The sequence below is a fragment of the Aristolochia californica genome, unplaced genomic scaffold, assembly GCF_029961685.1.
Source record: "Aristolochia californica isolate CCGP_79_NKW_82.1479 unplaced genomic scaffold, dmAriCali1.0.hap1 SCAF_1, whole genome shotgun sequence".
NCBI lineage: Eukaryota > Viridiplantae > Streptophyta > Magnoliopsida > Piperales > Aristolochiaceae > Aristolochia > Aristolochia californica.
Genome location: NW_027181770.1, coordinates 4,947,831 through 4,973,501, shown reverse-complemented (window position 1 = coordinate 4,973,501; position 25,671 = coordinate 4,947,831). Strand labels below are relative to the sequence as shown.

The following is a 25,671-nucleotide window of genomic DNA, read 5'->3' as shown; positions in this document are numbered from 1 at the left end:
TGAGATTGTGAGAAGGCACATGCTTTATTTGAAATTCTAGCTTAAGGTAGGGTTATTTAAACATCAAATATAAAAAAAATGACTTCTAAAGCATAATCGTAAACGTGGATGAGATTTCCAACAATAAAACCTATAGGTGGCATTCTTTATGGATCCAAAATCAGATTGTGTGGTTGAATGTTTAGAATTGTTGCAATGAGAAATCACCTCCAAGGTTCAATATCTATATGTCTTAAAATGCAATACAATTTGAACCCAATCCTTCCTCCTGCGTTTTGTTCATCTATTGGACGGTCCATGAATTTTGTAATGGAAGAGTTAAGAGTCGTTGAAGACTTTGTGGCCTAATGGATAAGGCACCACTTTAACTTGAGAATCTGGGTTCGATTCCCAATAAAATCATTTAGTTTCTTTGCTCTTATGTGGAAACGGCCTCTTGGGGGGGGGGGGGGGGGGGGGGGGGGGGGGGTGTTAGTCCACAATGAAGTGGAATGAATTCCCCCCGCATTACCTAGGTCATCAAAAATAAGGCGTTAGTGTAAAAAGACTTGAATTGAAGTGAGATTACACCATTTCGTCTGCCCAGACAAAAATGGAGGAAAGTTGATTCCTACCGTTTTTGCGAATCATCCACTTTCCTCGTGCGACGCTATAACATATTGATATCTTCCAACACTCCCCTTAGTTGGGAAGGTATCTTCCAACACTCCCGTTTATACCCTTCACCTTAGTAAGAGTAAAGAAGAGATAAAAACATAAACTAATTACATCAATGACACTATAACATATTGATATCTTCCAACACTCCCCTTCAAGTTGGGAGGCAATGGTAGTGATCCTAGCTTGAAACAAATAACATAATATAGTAAAAATTTCCTCCATCATGGTGTCCCAAGGATAAGTACGAAATCGGGTACAGACTCTCAAAGGGTAGAAATGGGTGATAAAACATAAGTTGACACCAACCTCAAATGATTTCAAACAAATATAGTGATAATAATCACTAAAGTGGGTAATGCCCCTCATTTACAAGACGATGATAAAAAACCCAAAGGTACCAATAAAAAGTCTTAATAGAGTTAAAAGGGTTGGCCAAAGGGGGTAAACAAGAGTCAAATAAAAGATGGTAGGAGAAACACTGCTAAAGGGAAATGGGTAATGAGGAAGATAAGTTGCAGAAGTCGGGTCATCATGTGCTTTATTTTCCTAAGGAATTTAAATTCTTCATCAGATGAACCAATGCTGACAATAGTCAGCAAATAATGAACCTAAGGCAAGCAACTGAGTAATCCTTCAATAATAATGTCTCAACCGATGAGACACAATAGCAGCTGCGGTAATGAGCCAATGTCCAAATAACACAAACCAAATAATGAAAGTTTTTAAGAATAATAAAGACACACGACATAATCCACAGTGAGTCCATCCTTGAATAAGGAAGATATGCACCGAATAATAAGTTAGAACTGAGTAATAAGCTGCCAATAAGTTGAACCATGTGTTGTTAATCTTCTAAAAAAGAATAACTGCACCGAGTGTTGCTGGTTCCGAAGGCAGCCGCAAGGTCATCTAAAAAATAGAGAAGAGTGAATTAAACAATAGTGGATGTTGATTAATTCAGACACCAAACCCAGAGCTAGCCATATTAAACCAACAAATTAGCTGTCGATGACATAAGTGTTCCATTTTTTAATATAGTCCATGCTTAGAGATGTAATTATAGAGTGAAACCGATTCCAAAAGGCAAGATAAAAAATTGAAGGCAAAGCTTGAGGATAGACCATTTATAGCTTGAAAGGATTTGATAGGCTAAGCGAGGTTGCTTACTTCATAAGGGGATAAGTACACTGAGTGTTTCTCCATTGTGATGTTAATATGTTGCAAGGATTTCTAATAACTAGAGAAGAAACAAACGTTTTGAATATGAACCTGGATCAAAATCTTCTTACATAGATACTTTTGTAATTTTCAGCATTAAATAACTACTTTTTTTGGAACTTGCCATAATTCACAATATGAACATTTCTTCTCTTTGACAAATACATCAAGGAAAGTTACAGAAAATAAGATGATCTTCTAAAGATTCTTTCCTGATATTGTTAGTTAACAAATAAAAACTTTCTAAGGGTAGATCATGGGATACTTTTCTGATATTGTTGATAATTAACAAAAACTAAAAAAATGAAGCAACAAATTCGGATTAAATTTGGATCTTCACATGCAACTGGATACCAATATGATCTTTGATTCTTCCAATGCGAATATCTCCTTAAATATAGATCAGATTGACATAAAAAAATTCTCTTTATAAAACTAGACTTAAATACCTTTCATCTAAAAATAACTCCGCTTCAAAAAATATATTTCTTTTGAGATAAATAATGTGATAAATTTTAGTCTCTGTAATCTGGCCGAACTAAGTACTCTTTCTTCTTTAGCCAGCATGACTATTGACTCTTCCGAGATCGATATATCCATATAATCAGATTAAGAATTGGTTGAATAGGTAAGAAAATAGCCTTATAGATATTTCTTTAGATATATAATTCTCCATATAAAGTTTCGCTCTTGATGGCATAAAATGACTAAAAATTTGAAGCATTCTGCTGCCGTATGAATCTTTTCTTCTGCTTGACCTTTGCTGCTTCAAATGGTGATTTCTCTTTCTATAAAAATCTGATTTCAATAATTCTTTTCAAGTTGGAAACTAGACTCAAATATAATTCCAAAGATATATAATTATATGTATAAAATGTACATAAAGAGAGTTACAAATCCAATGAAATACATGAATTGGGAAAGAAAACTAAAGGAAAAATGAGAAACTCCTTTTTTTTTCTTTTTCTTCCTCCCTTTCTTTTCCATCTCCTTCTCCTTTTCCATGTCAAGTCATTGCATGCTTTGATACCATGTTGAAACTTAGAATTCCATGATGTATAATAAAAGTAGAAGAGGATTATGGGGTGAGAAGAAGAAGAAGAGTAGTGGAGAGAAGGTTTAGGAGGAGGAGAGGAGACGAATTTGGAGCAAAGAGGAGGAAGAATAGGGTAATGGACTTATTCCAAACCCTCCCCTTTAAGACCTATTTGTATACCAATATTATTATTATACTCTTCATCCTAGTAAGAGTAAAGAAGCGACAAAAACATAAACTAATTACATTAATGACACTCCAGCATATTCATATCTTCCAATAATAGCTAACTTTTTTTTTCTAGCTAAACTTGTCTTACAAGTCATTTGTGTCAAAATCCTTGCAAATAATTGCTCTTAGGAGGTTGAACAATAGAAATACAAGAAAAAATATGTTAAGTAAAAATTTATGGTTGAAGGCTCAAACCAATATCTCTAAATAGTTGGCTAAGAAAATAAAAAATGTTTAGTACACAATAAGAGTAATATGACTTTGCTGGGATTTGAACTCAGATGTCTAGTTGCCTTGTGCCATACCGTTAGGCCACAAAGTCTTCTCAATAAAATGGAAACAATACAACTCAAAGTAGCTAGTTATATATACACTTAACACCTCAAGGCACTTGTAAAGAAAATAGTCGTCTATAGGCTCTGTAATAGCATCAAACATTTGTGAAAAAAATAAGTACTGCAAAATATTACATTGATATGAAAATCCATCAATCATGTTTATTACCCTAACAAAAACATAGACATAGCAAGAATATCAACAAAGGCAAAAAAGCATAAAGCAATTTTAGAAGTATTCATAAATATATGATGAAAAAGTTTGCTTTCTCAAACTTATGCAATATGCTCCCATATCTCAGGGGCTTGCACTGGCCTCAAACCTGCACATAAAATTGAACTCTACTAAATGAAGGCACTAGACAAAAAGAGAGAGATAAAGGGGGACAGAGATAGACTGCATTAGGGTAGTCCTATGATCTGAAGTCAAGTGCAAAGAAAGATTTCAGACTCAATCTCAATCTCAATATAAAATCTTAGATAAACTAAAATTTTAAATTGAGTTAAAAAATAGAGAAAATCTCACCCAATGTCTCTAATCCAACCGATGGCGCCTCAAACAGAAATGTCCCCAGTTTCACAGATACAAGACTCACATGAGGGAAGTAGCATAAAAGCCTATTTTGAGGCTTCGTAAATATATCTTGCCATGGATATCCATTACTTTATATTTTTTATGCTCATGCTTATTTTTTGAATGTTCTTCTTTTCATACCTTGCAATATAATGGTAACCAGATAGCTACAGCATCACCGGTGGAGACGGGGAGAAGCTTTAGTGAAAGAGGAAAAATGGAATGAAAGAAGAAAGAAAGGACCAGGCGCCACTGGGAATGAGTGGTGACAACTTCTTTTGGAGGCAAGTTAGAAGTCCTTGCTCCTCCCTACTTCCCAAAATTAGGGAATGAGTGGGAAACCCATTGACAAAATTTCCCAAAAGCACATTTGAAGCTTCGTTGCCGATCATGATTACAGTGCTCTAGGTCAGTGATCTCCGTATCTCAACCTCGTATGGTAGTGGCTATCATATATTTATTGTTACTTCACTGGAATTCGCTTCTATCGTAAATGAGACAGGTTTCTACCTTGAATCTGGTTGTGCTTCTACATTCCAAGGGGAATAGACGACTGGTACTCGAATGTTTAATGGTGGCCGGTTGATTGCTCCGATCAGAACGTGATTCACGGTGCCCATCGAGATCATTATCTCTAAGACTTTGATTTTCGGCTGTCAATTTGGGATATCTGCTCTCTTGATGCAAGGTGATTTGGTCCACTTCGTCAGAACTCCCTGGTCTGTGAGACAACTGTTTCCAACTACAATTTTCAGTCCAAGTCGCCATTCACAACCACTATGCACATTGCTGATCAGCATCCATTCACCGCCATGCAGAGTGGCATTTGAAGGACTTGGGTAAGGTGAAAAACTCGAAGCTTATTTAGTTGTATCAGGTGTTTGTGTTTTTGCCTCAAAGACACGGATAGGGAATGTCAATGTGGCTTGAACAGCTTCCTCAGGCTTCTGAACGAAACACAAGGCAAAACGCTTAGTTTTTTTCAGCTGCAGTCTCCGGTTCAGAAACCACTGCAAGTAAAGGAAAAAAGAAATTGGAATGATTTAGTAGTTGAAGAGTGCAGGGACGTCATGATTACAAGAGATTGACATCATCATCATCATGATCAGCACATGTCTCCGGTTACCTGTGGGACGATCCAAACCTGCAAACTTCTTCCTGGATTTTAACTTCTTTCCATTAACCTTTTCCTTCACATTCTCTCTCCTACATGGATGGAAAAAAAATTAATTTGGGAGTCTTTTTTTTTTGTCGAAAATTTGAAGAAACGTTACTTGATAGGCCAAAAGTAGCAACAGGGAAAACTGCAAACAGACACGACGATTGACGCCTATAAATCTTCGCCTCCTACTCCATGTCTCCCCTATCGGAAGCAGAACAGGAGCAGCCTCTCGGATATACGCAACAACCATGTCGAGATCTTCAGACGAGAGCTCCTCTTTCGACACGCCAAGATCGGTGGTGAAAAGGGTCTTGGCGAAGCCGCAATGTGAAGGGGAAGGAGCGGTGGTTAGGAGGAGCATTGGAAGGTGGGTCTTTTGGTGTTTTGGTTTTATTCTTTTGTTATTTTCTGATAGTTGATCGTTGATTTGTAATGGGTCTTCTGGTTTTCGTGTTTGCTGGATGGAATTGCGATCTTTGGACCCTTTTCTTTTATTGGATGAGTTCTCAGGTGCGTGCGGCCTCTGTGTTCTTTTTGTTTTAAGGTTCAGTGCTGAGCGTGGTTTGTAATGTTTGTTCTTGTTTCGATGACATTGCAGTGTCACCGCCTGCTGGTTTTACCGATCATCCACACAGAGGTCAGGCAACCATTTCGTGGCTTTGTTTATCGTAATTCTTCTCGGCTTCTCTGTTTTCCGTTAACTCCTACCGGGTCTGCTCTGTTTTCAGGTTTTGAAATTGTTACGTACATGGTGGATGGAGCTTTTGATTACAAAATGTTTAATTAAATAGTTGTCCTAATTGTGACCTTGTTTGTAGTGGCTCCGTTCCATGCCTCATTTCAAAGTGGCTATATTTCATTATATTCCATCCATATCCCAATTCCATTCATTTAATATCTCTTTGGTGTCATTGACATCGGAGATGCCATTCAATTGAGGAAGATTGTATTATTGACATAGACATAAGAGATGTAATTTCTAGTCTATCTGCTTCTATATATGGAAAGTTAAGAAATCATCATATAATAATCAAGAAATTGCAATAGAAAAGAAAAAAGAAAGGAGGTTTGGCATGATTTTTAAATCTTTTCTACTAGGTAATCCATCTTCCTTGTGCATGAAGATAATCAATTCGGTCGTTACGGTCGGACTCCTTTATGGGTTTCTGATCAATTTTTCCATAGGGCCCTCTTATCTTCTCCTTCTGAAAATAAAGTTTATTGAAGAAGGTATCAGCAATAACTGGTTTTATTATAGGGCAACTTATGATGTTCATGTCAATCTATTATACACCCCTCCATCTAGCACTGGGTAGATCTCATATAATAACCGTCCTAGTTGTACCGTACCTTTTGTTTCATTTCTTCTGTAAGAATCACGAACACTTTTTCGATTTAATCAATAAGATGTTTAAGAATAAATCCTAACTTGTGGGAGAGAGGAACAGAAAGACATACACCAACTTGTATAATTACAAAGTTATGCTACGTTTTATTAAATAGTTGTCCTATTTACCATAATGCCATGCGAGACATGTGGGTAGCTTTTGATATGTTACACTCTACTTCATCTTAATCACTGATTATAACTTATGATCTTAATAACTGATCTAAATTTTAACAAAAACTTTAATTTTGATAATTGACTAACTTTTTAACAAAGGCCTTATGCTTTTATTGTCTAGAGCTTTAACCTAGACCGTCAATCAACTGGCAATTAGGTTTCCTTCAATCTTGATCATTGATCAATATCGACGATTTGAACCATTGATTGAGGTTCTAATTTTGATGATTAAATTTTGTATGCACCTTTCAACTATAGCTTTATTGATTAAATGCTATTTGATTTCAAGTTAAAATATAGATACTCTAGGGTTGACCAAAATTACTTAGATATCCCTACTTGGAAAAAAGTTAGCTTAAAACAAATATAAAACAAATATCGGTTCTTAGAGGGTTTGTTGATGCCAATGGGCTGAAATAACAGATTAATTGGTGAACTCATTTGAAGCAGTTTATGGAAAATAAGGTGGAGCAATCAAAATGGAACTATGTTGACAATATGGACCCTATAGTGAATAACTTCCAATTCACCCACTTAAATACCAGATGTGGAAGTTGTGCATCAATAGTTTATGTTTCATTGATTCATCTACTTGATATAAGAGAAATTACATGAAAATATACATAAAAATAATTAAAACTTTTACCACAATGTCGTCCCTTTTTTTGGAAATCTTTCTTCCTAAACTATGTGAACTCATTTTTTTATTTTGCTCCTACAAAAGAAATATTGTGTATGCAAGGGAGACTACCGTATCCACTTGAGTACTATTTTTGTTATTTATTTGAATTTCTATGATAGTTTCATTTTTTTCCAACAAACTACCATTTTCATTTGTCTGATGGGGTTGAACTAAAAAAAAAACAATGGTAGGGGTGGCATCAAGTCGAGCCGAATTTGAACCTGCATATATTCGAGTTAAGCTTGATTTAAATACTTTGAACTCAAACTCGAGTCGAGCCCAGCCTTGTGTCTAAAATTGGAATCGACCTCGAACCCAATAAATTTAATCAAGTTCAAGCTTGAGCTCGAATCGCGTTCGAACTCCAACCTCCATTTAAAACTTTGCATAAAATATATATCAAATACATTATACATAAAATCATGCATAAATTTTGCTTAAAATAGGGCATGACCTTTGTACATAAACCTACATTAAATTATCTATAAACTTCAAAAAATTATTCATAAACACTGCATAATAGTATGCATAAACTTTATTCAATTGAACACAAAGATTTAAATAAAATATCAATATCAAATTTACTATCACCCAAACAAAAACTATAAATCTAATATACATTTATAAACTCCAACTTTTTCTTTTAATGCTAGAAAACAATATGCTAAATCCCCGTTTGCATGAGCAAAATATCCACCTATGACAAAAACAAAAGAATAAATTTTATTATTGTCTGATAAAAAAAATACTCGTCTAAACTTATTATGCCAATGTGACTTATTTAAAAACATGACTTATAAACAAAATATAACTTTTATACACATTTTCTCCTTATTAAAATATGTTGTTAATTGTGCAGGTTTCTCACTAGTATATGGTCTAGGTAGAGCCTGGGTAGGGATAAAGGCTCAGAGAGTCCTCGCCCGTTCCTCAATGGACTTATGGCTATGATTGAATTGATAGTTTGACAATTACTTTAACTTTTATATACTTTATAATGAACTAGGACAAAAGGCATAAAATTTTGCCCGAACAAAGTCTTAAGTTAGACATTTTTCAAACACGCTAAGCACTAGATAGGCCTACAAAACCGAAGGTATGACCCAGACATGGAGAACCTCGCCTGTGCATGACTTTTCTATAGCATAACACAAAATAATCTGTCAAATAACATGCAAAAATGTAACACAAACACCAAACTCAAAGGTTATATTCTCGGTCCAGAATAAAGGTAGTTCAAAATTTATATAAACTATCCAAAATTCAACTAGAGAGGAAAAAAAAAAGTATGTAAATAACCTTGAGTGAGGAGGAGCACACGACCCTTCCAAGGCCAAACAAACAAAAATTGTACCCAGAACTAGAACTATTGTGTGTCAAATTAAATTTGAACCCATCACCTAAAAACAAGAAGCAAAAAATTCATTAAATAAAATATAAAATTGGAGGCCAAATCTTTACAACAGTATCATGGGAATCCCAAACACTATATAAAATAAATGCATATGGAGAGTAAGTTCTAAACCCTATTTGGAATGTCAAAAGTTGATTTTATAGCTTGACAAAATGCAGCCTCAACCAGATATTGAACAAATATAGTAGGCCAACACATTCTGTTTGCCAATCGGAATAACAATCAGGTATTTTCCAAGCATCCAACAGGCAATAGGTGCCTATGAAAATCTGTTCACTGCTTCTACGGTACTCCATGACTCAGGTTTTTCAGGCTCTGTTATAATAATCCATGATTTCTCCGCATGCTAACATCAATTTTCAAATGAGACTCTTTAAGGGGAGGTTAGTCAACAAAACGGATTTTTGAAGTTCATGTTCATCTCCAACATGAAGATCATGTCAGTCATCTACATGATCTTCATCTTCACACTTGCCTAAGGGGGGCTAGTCAACAAAACGAAAAATTTGATCTTCATCTTCATCTCATGCATCTACATGATCTTCATCTTCGAAATGGGTGTTAGTGTGGAAGTGTTTATCTTCTAAATCTTCGAAATAGGGTGTTAGTGAGGACAAGTTCATCTTCATCTTCATCTTCGAAATTTAAAACCATTGATTTTAATTACTACTATTAAATAACCAATACAATAGAGTAAATAAAAACTAAATATGATTAATGAATAAAAAATTATTATATTAATAACATAAGATAAATTTTTTACATGGTATTAATTAATAATATATTTTCACAAAATTAAAAGTAATTAATTAATCAAATTCATACTTTAATTATATTTTATTTACCAGAGACTTAAATATGAAGTTTAATATAGTAATAAAATTGAAATGTGACAAATAAAATTTCGATTTTCCATTTCTTTACCAACATGTCCTCTTCTTTTTTGAAAATAGCTTTTCATGCTTTTAATTTTTGGTTTTGTGACAGATTGAAACTAGAGTACATGCTCCAAAGAGGATTGAAATTTGAGATTGAAGCCTTATCTGCATCGTCTATTCTTTTCTATCAGATGTGTACAATCCGTCCAAAATTCAAGATGAAGCTTACATATGAGTTACATCTCTCTCTCTCTCTCTCTCTCTCCCTTTCTCTCTCTCTCTCTCTCTCTCTCTCTCCATACCTTCTTTCCCCCAATTGATACATGTTAAAGGTTCAAAAGTAAAGAATTATGCCTCTGGCTTTTTAGGCAGCTCCAGTCTTGGATTTAGTAGCAATTCAAGAAAAATAGAAATTATTATTGCCTTCATAAACGTACATATAAAAGCTTTATGGATAAGGAAAAATATATTGTGGGACATCACACCAAACAAAATTTCCGAGATTGTCTCAACTATGGTTCTACAACTCATTCACTGGGTAAGTTAACTTGGTTTATGAAGAGGTTGGCGCTGTTGTGGAGGTGGGGAACCGGTCTTGAGCATGACTTGAGAGAGACTCAGTTTGAATTGGTGTGACTCGAACAATCAAACTCTGGCTAAATGGCAAATGTACAAGGATGTCAATAGTGCTTGGAGAGTGCTTTTCATCTGTAAGAAGTTGGTCAATGAAAACACATGTAAATCAACTAGAACTTAGCTTCCTGGTGGAGCGGATTGTGCCAGAAGTAAATCAGATGTTGTTAAAGTTCCAGATTGGTCAACATCTAGCCCATCAAACTCCAATACAGGTGAAATATCTTCTTGACTAATCTTTCCCATATCTTTGAGCTTAAATACAATGAACTCGGCCGCACTGGGGAAATCATAAAAGACATACTGTGATCAGAATTTAGGAAGTGAAACGGTTTTAAACCGTGGAGATGAAGGACCGATTCATCCCCTACATCCAGATGAAATGTCATCTGTGCTCCACTAACGTCTTCAAGTGTTGAAGGGCGTCATGCGGTTGAAGATCATCTCGGACTGCAAGTTGACTAACCCCCCCTAAGAGTTCGAACACTGAGAAGAGGATCGTCTCCACTTATACTCTTTTCCTTCACCCGTTGTTCTGCTCTCAGGTATGCTCACCTCTCTAAAAGTATTTATTTTCTGCTGTAATTTTTAATACTTATTCTCATTATGAAACAATTAGTGGCATTTGAAAGTTGCAAGCACACATCAAGAGAGAAAATTTAATCAAAACATCACTCAGGATCGTAACCCAACTGGGTCCTCTGGCCTTCCATTATACACAACACATACCAAGCAGGATCTTGCCTGTTCAACATGTTTAAGCATTTGATAACATCTGAAACTGATAAAAAGAGCATTTGATTTCATCCGTCTCTGACAAAATTATCATAAAAATTTAAACAAGAACTCATTCGTAACATACTAAAAAGCAAACATGACAAGAAATAACCACAGAAGAGATAACACAGGCCGATTTTTAACAAGCTTTGGAAACAAAAACAGAAGATAGAAGAAAAAAAAACACAAAGTCGAACCTTGAGGAGCTCAAAATCATAATAAAAAAATGGACAAACTGATCTTTTAGGTCAAGTTTCTTCTGTCAGCAACACCAGAAATCAGTTATAGTTAGTTGAGAGATGAAGATGCTGAGGGATAGGGTAGAATGAGGTTTGTGAGGAAGAAAATCGACATCATTCTCGGTGGCTTGTGTCACCCATTTTGCTGTCGAAAGTTTTAGAAAAAAGTTTATGAAAAATTTTCGTTTTGATTTCAAAAACTTCGAAATCAAAATGAAAGTCAAAACGAAGCTCCCCCTCTTGTCGAGTCTCGGAAGGAGAAAATCGAAAGGGTTTTATTTAGTAATCGAGTGGGCTCGTGAGCTCACGAATAGAACCTCGGCTCACACGAGTTCGGTTTAGTTACTTAAATGAGCACGAACAGCTACTATTCGATGCCACCCCTACCTGTTTTTCGGTTTTCAGTTATTGGTTTTCACAAATAAGAAAGACCTCCTCCCTGAAGGAACCGAATTTGTCTGGCGGCATATACCGATTTCCAACTCATGGAATTCTCTTCTTCTCGATGTCGTTCAATTCCTTTCAGAGGCTGGTTTTGTCTTGCATTTTTCGGGCTAAGCGTTTTCCATAAAGATGAAGTTCCTACATAATAAAGTAGAATCGCGGTTCCGTGATCAGGGTGTAAAATTCTGCCTCAGTTAAAATGGCCATGGCAGAGCGACAAGGAACAAAGGAAGAAACTTCAAGAAAAGTACGAGAGATGGAAGAAACAACTTCAGGATCTCTGCTACGCTGTTAAGGCTGACTTTGTTTCTGACTTCCAAGAAGTGCGCCATTATGTCTCATAATTGCTCTTTAGCTTTAACTCTTGGGGAGAAACTATGAACACATTAGGAATTGAATCATCCATATCTGGTATTCATGTGGCATTAAAAGAAGCATTGTTTGAGCATGCCCTTCTCAAGTTCTGGGAGAAGGATTTTGGAAGATTATTTTTGTTACAGTATTATAGAGTCTATGGAGAAAATACAGAATATATTTAAGTCAATAAAATCTCAAGTGGATCATTATGGAAAAGACAAATCCATTAGTCCTTTTCTGGTCAAGGCAAAACATTGAACTTGGAGCCTGGTGAAGCCAATAAATGAACTTGGGAGCCTTTGCATTTAAAAATACCTATACTAAGCTGTTTCAGGCATTGAGGGTATCTTTTAGCTCTAGAAATCCAAGCCTCAGTCCCTGATTTACCTCCTTCATTTGTCTGCTTTAAACTACAATATGATGGCTCCAAGGCAACATGAGGGGGGGAGTTGTGGAGATACATGTTTGGCTCTCTTGGAATTCTCAAAAAATGAAGTTGAGCGTTTAGTCATCCTTCAAGGAATCAATTTCTTTAGGGAAATCTCCTCAAGGCCACTATTTTTTGTTGTTTATGTTATTTTATTAAACAGGGCCACTTCCATTTTTGTGGTCATAAGTTGGTTGGAAGGGAAAGTTCCTCACAAAGTTGTGTTCTGTGAAGAGCCCTTTGATTTTTATTCTACTCTTATTTAACTTGGAGTTGGCTGTCCAATATCACTTCACTTGTGTGAAATAAAAAGGAGAGAAATTTCTCTAGTTCCAGTTTGAGTTTCTTCACATTTAGGTGAACTCAAATATCTCTATATCACTTATGAGCATGACGACATGTGGTGATTTTTTGCCTACTATCTTATCATTCTTTTGATTTCAACATGGAGGAAAAACATACTTTGAATTTATAAGTGAAATAAAATTTTGAAAGAAATATGGTAAGTTAATTTGTAGTCCTAATTTTCGAATTTAATGATTCAGATTTTGGTCCTTCCAATTATCAATCCATTGTTGGGTGAGAGGCTGGTACTCTGTATTGCCTTGATTGCCTCCATTGCTTATGTAAGTATTGGTAACTGACCAAAAACTTGATTACATTAGGCTGAGTCAATACGTTATATTCTAAGGCTTTACATTTTGGAGAAGGAGTTTTCTTACATATGTTTTGCCTGCAGGGGGTATTCTATGGCTTAGCATGGGCACCCTGGGTATGTATCTCTTCCTTTCATCCTAGTTGCTTCCTTCCAATTTTTAGGAACCAAATGAGTACTGTAAAATTAGGGTCCTGTAATGGAGGTTTATAACAATGAAGGAAAAGGCAACAGAACCATGATCTAATGCAGGCTCTAAGAACATATTTCCAAATGTCTGTATGATGTAGATGTGGCCCTTACATTCCTAGTATTATCAAAATAAGTTCTTGACATAGTGTACGATCATGAATGAAGCGGCAGGTGCTTCAATTCCACTTGTTCGACCTGGCAAGAGCACAGCTGTCTTCATCGAAACCTTAAGTACATTAAGAACCACTTTCTTTAAGAACTAGTTTTTGCTCTGTACTTTGTTGACGTTGCAACAAAGTTTGGAATGCAGGTTCTCAGTCGGATATCGGTTCTGGGTTCGGCCTTTCTGGCAAACCACTGCATTTCGTGGGTTTGCTGGCACATCCGTGCTTATTCTTGTTGGATGTGCCACTGATACTGCAAGAAAAGTTCAAGCAGAGATCATATCCCACAAGTACAAGAACATTGAAATTTGGGGGCTGATGAAAACATGTCCGATTGCGGAGCAGTGTAAAGGTTTATTTATTTTAGATGAATACTGTTTTTCTGTATCCTAAAGGAAATTTGGAATTTCCTGAAAATTCCTATTGGGATTGATACATCCGCTGTCTTTTTTCCCCTTTAGAAAGAATTACAACCAGTAATAGAAATAATGAATTTTCTATGATTCAGAACTCGTATAATTTGGTACTTACATCGAACAACAGACCTGAAAGAAAATTACTGTGACTCAGAAAGAAAATTACGCACGCACTGGCTTCTTGAATCTCGTCGTCCTTCTCGTTGAAAAGTTACAGAGGGATTCGTTGAAGGATGAGACCGAGCTGGTTGTTGGGGCCATGACGGTACGCCCAGATAACAATATGGTCTCCTTCCCGTAGCTCGTTGACGTCAACGAGCACCTGCCAGCCATGAAGGAGAGTCCATTGCTGCAGACTCGGCCACCGCTTCAACTTCAGCTCCCTTCGCCACCCTAAGGGATCCATCACGGAGACGTAAATGCCCGAACCATCGTGGGGTTCGATCTCACCTCTCTCCCAACACTTCAGGTGAGGCTTCAGCTTTTGGACAACGGAGCGAGGGATGAAGAACCTCTGATGATGGGGACGTATGTCCGTCTTGGTGATCCTCTTCTGGCCCAGCCATACGGGCTCAGTGAAATCGCTGTACAGCTTAGCAAGTGATTCCAGCAACTCCGGTTCGGCTTTCCTCTTCGGCTGCCGCTCTTCCTCTTCTAGCTTCAGCCTCTTCTTCTCAAGAAACGCCAGTAAGTCAGCTTCTTCGTCTGTAACGACCTTGCGGCAACGCTTTCTTTTCCCACTCTCTGCCATCTCAGTCTTACTGCAGTCTCTGGAAGAAGGTAAAACCGAAGAGAATGGGGCGGATTTTAAATGGTTTACAACGCGGCAAATTACTTCTAGTTGCATCCTGATTCTGATTCAAATCCAATCAGGAAAGACAGTTGCCTAAATTGGCAACCGTCACTCGTATTCTGCTGATGCCAGTTAGTAATCATAAATGCTGAATCTATTTTGATTTAGTTTGTTGTTAGTAATCATAAATGCTCAATCTATTTGGATTCAGTTAGTTAGGACTGATTCAGTTAGTTAGGACTGATCCTGGTTTCTTCGGAACCGAGAAAAGACAGTTGGAAAGTGTGGAATTCGTCAGTTTCAGACAGAGACTTTTCTCCTGGTTTCTTCGGAACCGAGAAAAATATTTTGTAACTCTTTAAAGTATAAATCTAATTGTAAAATTGTAACTTAAATAATTATTGAACATTAAATAATAAATGTTATTAATTATTTTAATCACTATAATCCTATGAAGGTAAACAGTCAGTAATTAAAAAGATGTTAAAAGGTCTGTTATTCAATTACAAAATCTCAAAATCTTTCCATCACATTCTCAAAATCACTATCTAATTTTTTAAAAATAATAACACAAATAACCAATTTAATTTCACAAATACCTAAATTTGACCGATCAACTACACACGTGTACAAGGTGACATGTAAGATCGCTTACGTGGCACCATATTATCACACCACGTCATCACCCAAAGAGTCTTTCTCCATGTCACCCAACACGTCATTGGTAAGCCAAGTCATCTGCAATATCATTAAATGCCACATAATCCATCCACATTAGTTTGTCTTTTAAAAATATTAATTTAGGTTTTTTTTAGTTAATTTTTTTAAAATATTAATTTCTGGTTTTAAACAATCTTACGCATTCCATTTCATTACCTTCACTTTAATATAAGAAAAAAATATAAAATTTGATAAGTAATTATTTTTTTAAAAATAATATAATTAATAGCTTCTTTTACTTAATACCTTATAAGAGAGACAACTTGTTGGGAGAAAAACAGGATGAAGAAAGAGGTTTTGGACTTGTGTCCTAACCTTCCCCCTTAAGTTCAATTTATAGGTAAATAAGATTATAATATAACAATAATACCCTTGAAACTTAAACTAATTACATCAATATCATCTTTATGAGATGACTTTTTAATTACCATCATGCCATCACTCGTGTGCCTGTGGGCCTTCTCCTTGGTTTGTGGGATTGAGCCCATCTTCCACCTCTCTTGGATGTGTGAGTCTTCCTTGGTCTTATGGGTTTGAGCTAATCTTCTAACACACTTGGTCGTGTGAGCTTTCCTTGGTCGTGTGGGATTGGGGCTATCTTCCAACACATGGGAAATCAATCAGAACCGGGAACTAATGTTGTGTGTTATTCCTCAATGCTGGATTCTGGCATTTGTTTTATCATATGACTAAATCTGGATGTGGAAGTTATTCATGCTGAATTATATTGTAAAGTGATATTTAAACTTGAAGGTGATATTAATCAGGAAAGTACTGAACTTTGATATTTGTGCTGTGAAAAAAACATTGATAGAAAATTCACAAACAAGTCACCAAAAATCAAAACAGGTACTTTTAGAAAGCAGAGCACAAGAGGTGAGTTAGGTGATAATAGGTGTGTCTGATGATATTGTAGGGTTTAGGGATGACTATGCAGGCCTTGAGGTGATAGGTGTATATATAACTAGCTGCCTTTAGCTATATATTAGTTGTAATTTTTTCATTCTATTGAGAATACTCTATGGCCTAACGGTATGGCACCAAGCAACTAGATTCAAATCCCAATGAAGTCATATTACTTTTATTGTATATTAAACTCTTTACTTTTCTTGGTTAGTCATTTGTCGTTGCCGTTATTCAATTACAAAATCTCAAAATCTTTCGATCACATTCTTGAAAAAAAAATCGCCGCAATGTCATTCAAAGGTGACACATAAGATCGCTTACGTGGTGCCGTATCATCACACCACATCATCACCCAAAGAGTCTTACTCCATGTCACCCAACACGTCATTGGTAAGCCATGTCATCTGCAATGTCATTAAATGCCACGTAATCCATCCACGTTAGTTTGCCTTTTAAAAATATTAATTTAGGTTATTTTGTAATTAATTTTTTTAAAATATTAATTTCTGGTTTTAAAAAATCTTACACATTTCATTTCATTACTTTCACTTTAATATAAAAAAATATAAAATTTGATAAGTAATTATTTAAAAAAATTAATATAATTAATAGTTTCTTTTACTTAATACCTTGTAAGAGAGACAACACTTTGGGAGAAAAGCAGGACGAAGAAAGAGGTTTTGGACTTGTGTCATAACCTTCCCCCTTAAGCTCAAATTATAGGTAAATAAGATTATTATATGATAATAATACCCTTGAAACTTAAACTAATTACATCAATGTCATCTTTATGAGATGACTCTTTTGTTACCATCATGCCATTACTCGTGTACCTGTGGGCTCTCCTTGGTTTGTGGGCTTGAGCCCATCTTCCACCTCTCTTGGATGTGTGAGTCTTCATTGGTCTTATGGGTTTGAGCCAATCTTCTAACACATTTAGTTGTGTGGGCTTGGGCCCATATTCCAACACATGGGAAATCAATCAGGACCGGGAACTGATGTTGTGTGTTATTCCTCAATGCTGGGTTCTGGCATTTGTTTTATCATGTGACTAAATCTGGATGTGGAAATTGTTCATGTTGAATTATATTGTATTGACCTTATAAAGTGATATTTGAACTTGAAGGTGATATTAATAAGGAAAGTACTGAACTTTAATATTTGTGCTGTGAAAAAAACATTGATAGAAAATTCACAAACAAGTCACCAAAAATCAAAACAGGTACTTTTAGTATGCAGAGCACAAGAGGTGAGTTAGGTGATAATAGGTGTGTCTGATGATATTGCAGGGTTTAGGGATGACTATGTAGGCCCTGAGGTGATAGGTGTATATATAACTAGCTGCCTTTAGCTATATACTAGTTGTAATGTTTTCATTCTATTGAGAATACTCTATGGCCTAGAGATCTGGATTCAAATCCCAATAAAGTCATATTACTTTTATTGTGTACTAAACTCTTTACTTTTCTTGGTTAGTCATTTGTTGATATTGCTTTGAGCTTTTAACCATAGGTTTTTTTCTTTAATTATTGTTCCTTGTATTTCCAGTAGTGCTTGGGAATTTTCATCGTGGCTATTCTTGCTCATATAACTATTATGTTTACTTGTTGAACATGTATTTGTGAATATCAAAACTGCATGTGCCAGTGAGATTGTGGGAAGGCACATGCTTTATCTGAAATTCTAGTTTAAGGTAGGGTTAGTTAAACATCAAATATAAAAAAACATGATTTCTAAAGCATAATCGTAGACGTGGTTGAGATTTCCAACCTTGATTTGAAATAAAATTTGTAGGTGGCATTCTTTATGGACCCAAAATCATATTGCGTGGTTGAATGTTTAGAAATTGTTGCAATGACAAATCACCTCCAAGGTACAATATCTATATGTCTTAAAATGCAATACCATTTGAACCCAATCCTTCCTCCTGCATTTTATTTATCTATTGGACGGTCCATGAATTTTGTAATGGAACAGTTAACAGTCGTTGAAGACTTTGTGGCCTAATGAACAAGGCACCACTTTAACTTGAGAATCTAGGTTTGATTCCCAACAAAATCATTTAGTTTCTTTGCTCTTATGTGGAAAAGGCCTCTTGGTGTTTATTTGTATGTTCAGAGTTTCTTAAAAAATATATTATTGCATGAGAAAATGTCTTCAAATTTTAAATAAATAACAGGCATATCCATGATTAATAGATAACCAATAAAGATGATGGTGACTGTAAATCAAGTGATATTAGAACTATGTCTGAATTTACAACATGAGTGAAAGTTTAGTAAGTTCACCTGTGTGTTGTGTATTATTTTTTACTACTCTTGAATTTTTTTCCTTTTTTTTCTTATGTAAAGCTTTAGGCGGAAGCCAAACACTCGTGTGCAGCCTCCTGGTTCTATTCAGGAGGATTACCATCCCGCGAGATGTGATGAAACATCTTCTTTAACTTATGGAATGGAGAAATCCTTTTTTTGCATGCACTAGTAAGGCACCCAGGAGCTTGTCAAGGAGTGCGGATGAGATTAATTTGGCCATTGGTCCAAATTCTCACCAAGTTGTAAAAAACAAAAATCAACCAGATAGATATTGAAACTTAAGATTTCATGATGTATAATCAAAGTAGATGAGGATTAAGGGGTGAGAAGAGGAAGAAGAATTGTGGAGAGAAGGGTTCAGAGGAGAAGAAGAAGAGTGACAAATTTGGAGAAAAGAGGAGGAAGACTAGGGTAATGGACTTATTCCAAACCCTCCCCTTAAGCTCTATTTATAAATGATAAAATATCAATATTATAATTATACCCTTCACCTTAGTAAGAGTAAAGAAGAGACAAAAAATATAAACTAATTACATCAGTGGCACTCTATCATATTCATATATTCCAACACTCCCCTTCAAGCTGGGAGGCATTGGTAGTGATCCTAGCTTGAAACAAATAACTTAATATACTAAGAATCTCCTCCATCATGGTGTCCCAAGGATAAGTACGAAATCGGGTACAAACTCTCAAAGGGTAGAAATGGGTGATAAAACATAAGTTGAAACCAACCTCAAATAATTTCAAACAAATATAGTGATAATAATCACTAAAGTGGGTAATGCCCCTCATTCACAAGACGACGATAAAAAAACCCAAGGGTACCAATAAAAAAGTCTTAATAGAGTTAAAAACACCCATATATATATAAAGGACCAACCATAACATGCACCAAAAAGGGTTGGCCAAAGGGGGTAAACAAGAGTCAAATAAAAGATGGTAGGAGAAACACTGCCAAAGGGAAATGGGTAATGAGGAAGATAAGTTGCAAAAGTCGGGTCATCATGTGCTTTTTTTTCCTAAGGAATTTAAATTCTTCATCAGATGAACCAATGCTGACAATAGTCACCAAATAATGAACCTAAGGCAAACAACCGAGGAGTCCTTCAATAATAATGTCTCAATCAATGAGACACAATAGCAGCTGCGGTAATAAGCCAATGTCCAAATAACACATACCAAATAATGAAAGTTTTTAGGAATAATAAAGACATGAAATAATCCACAATAAATCCATCCTTGAATAAGGAAGATGTGCACCGAATAATAAGTTAGAACCGAGTAATAAGCTGCCAATAAGTTGAACCAAGTGTTGTTAATCTTCTAAAAAAGAATAACTGCACTGAGTGTTGCTGGTTCCGAAAGCAGACGCAAGGTCATCTAAAAAATAGAGAAGAGTGAATGAAACAGTAGTGGATGTTGGTTCCGCGCTTACTGCATCGGTGATTAATTTAGACACCAAACCGAGAGCTAGCCATATTAAACCAATTAATTAGCAGCCAATGACATAAGTGTCCCATTTCTGAATATAGTTCATGTTTAGTGATGTAATTATAGAATGAAACCGATTCCAAAAGGCAAGATAAAAAATTGAAGGCAAAGCTTGAGGCTAGACCATTTATAGCTTGAAAGGATTTGAAAGGTTAAGCGAGGTTGCTCACTTCATAAGGGGATAAGTACACCGAGTGTTTCTCCAATGTGATGTTAATATGTTGCAAGGATTTCTCATAACTAGAGGAGAAACAAACGTTTTGAATCTGAACCTAGATCAAAATCGCCTTACATAGATACTTCTGTAATTTTCAGCATTAAATAACTACTTTTTTTGGAACTTGCCGTAATTCATAATATGAACACTTCTTCTCTTTGACAAATACATCAAGGAAACTTACAAAAAATAAGATGATCTTCTAAAGATTCTTTCTTGATAATGTTAGTTAACAAATAAAAACTTTCTAAGGGTAGATCATAAGATACTTTCCTGATATTGTTGATCATTAACAAAAACTAAAAAAATGAAGCAACAAATTCGGCTTAAATTCGGATCTTCACATGCAATTGGATACCAGCATGACCTTTGATTCTTCCAATACGAATATCTCCTTAAATATAGATCAGATTGACATAAAAAATTCTCCGTATAAAACTAGACTTAAATACCTTTCATCTAAGAATAACTCCTTTTCAAAAAATATATTTATTTTGAGATAAATAATTTGATAGATTTCAGTCTCTTTAATCTGACCGAATTAAGTACTCTTTCTTCTTTAGCCAGCATGACTATTGACTCTTCCGAGATCGATATATCCATATAAAAAACTCAGATTGAGAATTTGTTGAATAGGTAAGAAAATAGCCTTATAGATATTTCTTTAGATATATAATTCTCCATATAAAGTTTTGTTCTTGATGGCATAAAATGACTAAAAATTGAAGCATTCTGCTGTCGTATCAATCTTTTCTTCTGCTTAACCTTTGCTACTTCAAATGGTGATTTCTCTTTCTATAAAAATCTGATTTCAACGATTCTTTTCAAGTTGGAAACTAGACTCAAATAAAATCTCAAAGATATATAATTATATATATAAAATGTACTTTAAGAGAGTTACAAATCCAATGAAATACATAAATGGGGAAAGAAAACTAAAGGAAAAATGAGAAACTCCTTTTTTTTTTTCTTCCTCCCTTTCTTTTCCATCTTCTTCTCCTTTTCCATGTCTAGTCATTGCATTCTTTGATACCATATTTAAATTTAGAATTCCATGATGTATAATAAAAGTAGAAGTGGATTAAGGGGTGAGAAGAAGAAGAAAAGTAGTCGAGAAAAGGTTTAGGAGGAGGAGAAGAGTGACAAATTTGGAGAAAAGAGGAGGAAGAATAGGGTAATGGACTTATTCCAAACCCACCCCTTTAAGCTCTATTTATATACCAATATTACAATTATACCCTTCATCCTAGTAAGAGTAAAGAAGCGACAAAAATATAAACTAATTACATAAATGACACTCCAACATATTCATATCTTCCAATAATAGATAAATTCTTTTTTCTAGCTAAACTTGTCTTATAAGTTATTTGTGTCAAAATCGTTGCAAATAATTGTTGTTTGGAAGTTGAACAATAGAAATACAAGAAAAAATATGTTAAGTACAAAATCTATGGTTGAAAGCTCAAACCAATATCACCAAATAGTTGGATAAGAAAATAAAAAAAGTTTAGTACACAATAAGAGTAATATGACTTTGCTGGGATTTGAACTTAGATGTCTAGTTGCCTTGTGCCATACCGTTAGGCCACAAAGTCTTCTCAATAAAATGGAAACAATACAACTCAATGTAGCTAGTTATATATACACCTAACACCTCAAGGCACTTGCAAAGAAAATAGTAATTTATAGGCTCTGTAGTAGCATCAGACACTTGTGAGAAAAATAAGTACCGCAAAATATAGCATTGATCTGAAAATCCATCAATCATGTTTATTACCATAACAAAAACATACACCTAGCAAGAATATCAACAAAGGCAAAAAAACATAAAGCAATTTTAGAAGTATTCATAAATATATGATGAAAAAGCTTGCTTTCTCAAGCTTATGCAATACGCTCCCATATCTCAGGGGCTTCTACTGGCCTCAAACCTGCACATAAAATTGAACTCTACTAAATGAAGGCACTAGACAAAAAGAGAGAGAGAGAAAGGGGGACAGAGATAGACCATTAGGAGAGGAAATCTCAACAATTATCCTTAGTCATTTACACTGCATTAGAGTAGTCCTATGATCTAAAGTCAAGTGCAAAGAAAGATCTCAGACTCAATCTCATTATAAAATCTTAGATAAACTAAAATTTTAAAATGAGTTAAAAAAAAGCTTTCAAAACAGATAACGTATTTCTATGCTACCTAGAATGAGCAATTTGGTAAATAGCAACATTATTATGATAAAATCTTGTTGTTGTTAGTCATTTTACTCACTTGTCAATAGAAATAAACTAAAAAGCAACATTTACTATAGTGCATACATAAAAAATACATAATAATTGGCACTCGACATTAAAAAATAGAGAAAATCTCACCCAATGCCTCTAATCCAACCTATGGCACCTCAAATAGAAATGTCCCCAGTTTCACGAACACAAGACTCACATGAGGGCAGTAGCATAAAAGCCTATTTTGAGGCTTCGTAAATATATCTTGCTATGGATATCCATTACTTTTTATTTTTAATGCTCATGCTTATTTTTTGGATCTTCTTCTTGTTCATACCTTGCAATATAATGGTAACCAGGTAGCGACAGCATCACCGGAGACGACGATGGAGATGGGGAGAAGCTTTTGTGAAAGAGGAAAAATGGAATGAAAGAAGAAAGAAAGGACCAGGCGCCACTGGGAATGAGTGGTGACAGCTTCTTTTTGAGGCTAGTTAGAAGTACTTCAATATTGTACACGAAAGCCTCAAGCGCTTTTTCTTCTACCCAAAATCTGTTCCTCTCCCACCATTCTCATGGTGGAGTCTCAACTCCCAAACTTTACTTCTAGAAGTTGACTCACTTTAACTTGGTGGGAAACCCATTGACAAAATTTCCCGAAAGCACATTTGAAGCTTCGTTGCCGATCATGATTACAGTGCTCTAGGTCAGTGATCTCTGTATCTCAACCTCGTATGGTAGTGGCTATCATATATTTATTGTTACTTCACTGGAATTCGCTTCTATCGTAAATGAGACAGGTTTCTACCTTGAATCTGGCTGTGCTTCTGCATTCTAAGGGGAATAGACGACTGGTACTCGAATGTTTAATTGTGGCCGATTGATTCCTCCAATAAGAACGTGATTCACGGTGCCCATCGAGATCATTATCTCTAAGACTTTGATTTCGGCTGTTAATTTGGGATATCTGCTCTCTTGGTGCAAGGTGATTTGGTCCACTTCGTCAGAACTCCCTGGTCTGTGAGACAACTGTTTCCAACTACAATTTTCAGTCCAAGTCGCCATTCACAACCACTATGCACATTGCTGATCAGCATCCATTCACCACCGCCATGCAGAGTGGAGATCAGCATTTGAAGGACTTGGTAAGGTGAAAAACTCGAAGATTATTTAGTTGTATCAGGTGTTTGTGCTGATCAGCATCCATTCACCACCGCCATGTAGAGTGGAGATCAGCACGTCTCCGGTTACCTGTGGGACGATCCAAACCCGCAATCTTCTTCCTGGATTTTAACTTCTTTCCATTAGCCTTTTCCTTCACATTCTCTCTCCTACATGGATGGAAAAAAAATTAATTTGGGAGTCTTTTTTTTTTTGTTGAAAACGTTACTTGATAGGCCAAAAGTAGCTACAGGGAAAACTGCAAACAGACACGACGATTGACGCCTATAAATCTTCGCCTCCTACTCCATGTCTCCCCTATCGGAAGCAGAACAGGAGCAGCCTCTCGGATATACGCAACAACCATGTCGAGATCTTCAGACGAGAGCTCCTCTTTCGACACGCCAAGATCGGTGGTGAAAAGGGTCTTGGCGAAGCCGCAATGTGAAGGGGAAGGAGCGGTGGTTAGGAGGAGCATTGGAAGGTGGGTCTTTTGGTGTTTTGGTTTTATTCTTTTGTTATTTTCTGATAGTTGATCGTTGATTTGTAATGGGTCTTCTGGTTTTCGTGTTTGCTGGATGGAATTGCGATCTTTGGACCCTTTTCTTTTATTGGATGAGTTCTCAGGTGCGTGCGGCCTCTGTGTTCTTTTTGTTTTAAGGTTCAGTGCTGAGCGTGGTTTGTAATGTTTGTTCTTGTTTCGATGACATTGCAGTGTCACCGCCTGCTGGTTTTACCGATCATCCACACAGAGGTCAGGCAACCATTTCGTGGCTTTGTTTATCGTAATTCTTCTCGGCTTCTCTGTTTTCCGTTAACTCCTACCGGGTCTGCTCTGTTTTCAGGTTTTGAAATTGTTACGTACATGGTGGATGGAGCTTTTGATTACAAAATGTTTAATTAAATAGTTGTCCTAATTGTGACCTTGTTTGTAGTGGCTCCGTTCCATGCCTCATTTCAAAGTGGCTATATTTCATTATATTCCATCCATATCCCAATTCCATTCATTTAATATCTCTTTGGTGTCATTGACATCGGAGATGCCATTCAATTGAGGAAGATTGTATTATTGACATAGACATAAGAGATGTAATTTCTAGTCTATCTGCTTCTATATATGGAAAGTTCAGAAATCATCATATAATAATCAAGAAATTGCAATAGAAAAGAAAAAAGAAAGGAGGTTTGGCATGATTTTTAAATCTTTTCTACTAGGTAATCCATCTTCCTTGTGCATGAAGATAATCAATTCGGTCGTTACGGTCGGACTCCTTTATGGGTTTCTGATCAATTTTTCCATAGGGCCCTCTTATCTTCTCCTTCTGAAAATAAAGTTTATTGAAGAAGGTATCAGCAATAACTGGTTTTATTATAGGGCAACTTATGATGTTCATGTCAATCTATTATACACCCCTCCATCTAGCACTGGGTAGATCTCATATAATAACCGTCCTAGTTGTACCGTACCTTTTGTTTCATTTCTTCTGTAAGAATCACGAACACTTTTTCAATTTAATCAATTAGATGTTTAATAATAAATCCTAACTTGTGGGAGAGAGGAACAGAAAGACATACACCAACTTGTATAATTACAAAGTTATGTTACGTTTTATTAAATAGTTGTCCTATTTACCATAATGCCATGCGAGACATGTGGGTAGCTTTTGATATGTTACACTCTACTTCATCTTAATCATTGATTATAACTTATGATCTTAATAACTGATCTAAATTTTAACAAAAACTTTAATTTTGATAATTGACTAACTTTTTAACAAAGGCCTTATGCTTTT

The 25,671-nt window shown here is 35.7% G+C and overlaps 2 protein-coding genes and 1 long non-coding RNA gene across 6 annotated transcripts; 2 read left to right on the top strand and 1 right to left on the bottom strand.

Moving 5' to 3' along the window:
• The first annotated feature begins 4,407 nt into the window (after positions 1-4,407).
• LOC137959218 (uncharacterized) lies at positions 4,408-6,161 on the top strand. Of its 3 annotated transcripts, XR_011114057.1 has the most exons (5): positions 4,408-4,462; positions 4,557-4,893; positions 5,320-5,726; positions 5,815-5,853; positions 5,945-6,161. It is a non-coding gene; the product is annotated as an uncharacterized lncRNA (long non-coding RNA). The 3 variants fall into 3 exon arrangements; XR_011114056.1 differs by having other exon boundaries at positions 4,557-5,583; XR_011114055.1 differs by having other exon boundaries at positions 4,557-5,726.
• An 8,108-nt stretch (positions 6,162-14,269) lies between these two features.
• Positions 14,270-14,809, bottom strand: LOC137952228 (B3 domain-containing protein At1g32030-like). Its single transcript, XM_068799361.1, has one exon. The coding sequence runs from the start codon at positions 14,807-14,809 to the stop codon at positions 14,270-14,272; it is 540 nt and encodes a 179-aa protein (XP_068655462.1).
• Positions 14,810-23,809: 9,000 nt separating this feature from the next.
• LOC137963307 (uncharacterized) lies at positions 23,810-24,940 on the top strand. 2 transcript variants are annotated; one of them, XR_011115196.1, is made up of 4 exons: positions 23,810-23,862; positions 24,115-24,505; positions 24,594-24,632; positions 24,724-24,940. XR_011115196.1 is itself a non-coding variant. In XM_068810448.1 (4 exons), exons 1-4 carry the CDS (start codon positions 23,830-23,832, stop codon positions 24,728-24,730), a joined length of 327 nt encoding a protein of 108 aa, XP_068666549.1. In that variant the 5' UTR covers positions 23,810-23,829; the 3' UTR covers positions 24,731-24,940. The 2 variants fall into 2 exon arrangements, 1 of the variants encoding a protein (XP_068666549.1); XM_068810448.1 differs by having other exon boundaries at positions 24,115-24,362.
• Positions 24,941-25,671: the final 731 nt, after the last annotated feature.

Excerpts from the sequence above, each read along its gene's own strand:
- LOC137952228 (XM_068799361.1), bottom strand. The coding sequence starts at position 14,809 with ATGGCAGAGAGTGGGAAAAGAAAGCGTTGCCGCAAGGTCGTTACAGAC.
- LOC137963307 (XM_068810448.1), top strand. The coding sequence starts at position 23,830 with ATGCAGAGTGGAGATCAGCATTTGAAGGACTTG. Across the intron at positions 23,863-24,114 it reads ATCAGCATTTGAAGGACTTG|GCCAAAAGTAGCTACAGGGA; the intron begins GTAAGGTGAAAA and ends GTTACTTGATAG. Across the intron at positions 24,363-24,593 it reads GTTAGGAGGAGCATTGGAAG|TGTCACCGCCTGCTGGTTTT; the intron begins GTGGGTCTTTTG and ends ATGACATTGCAG.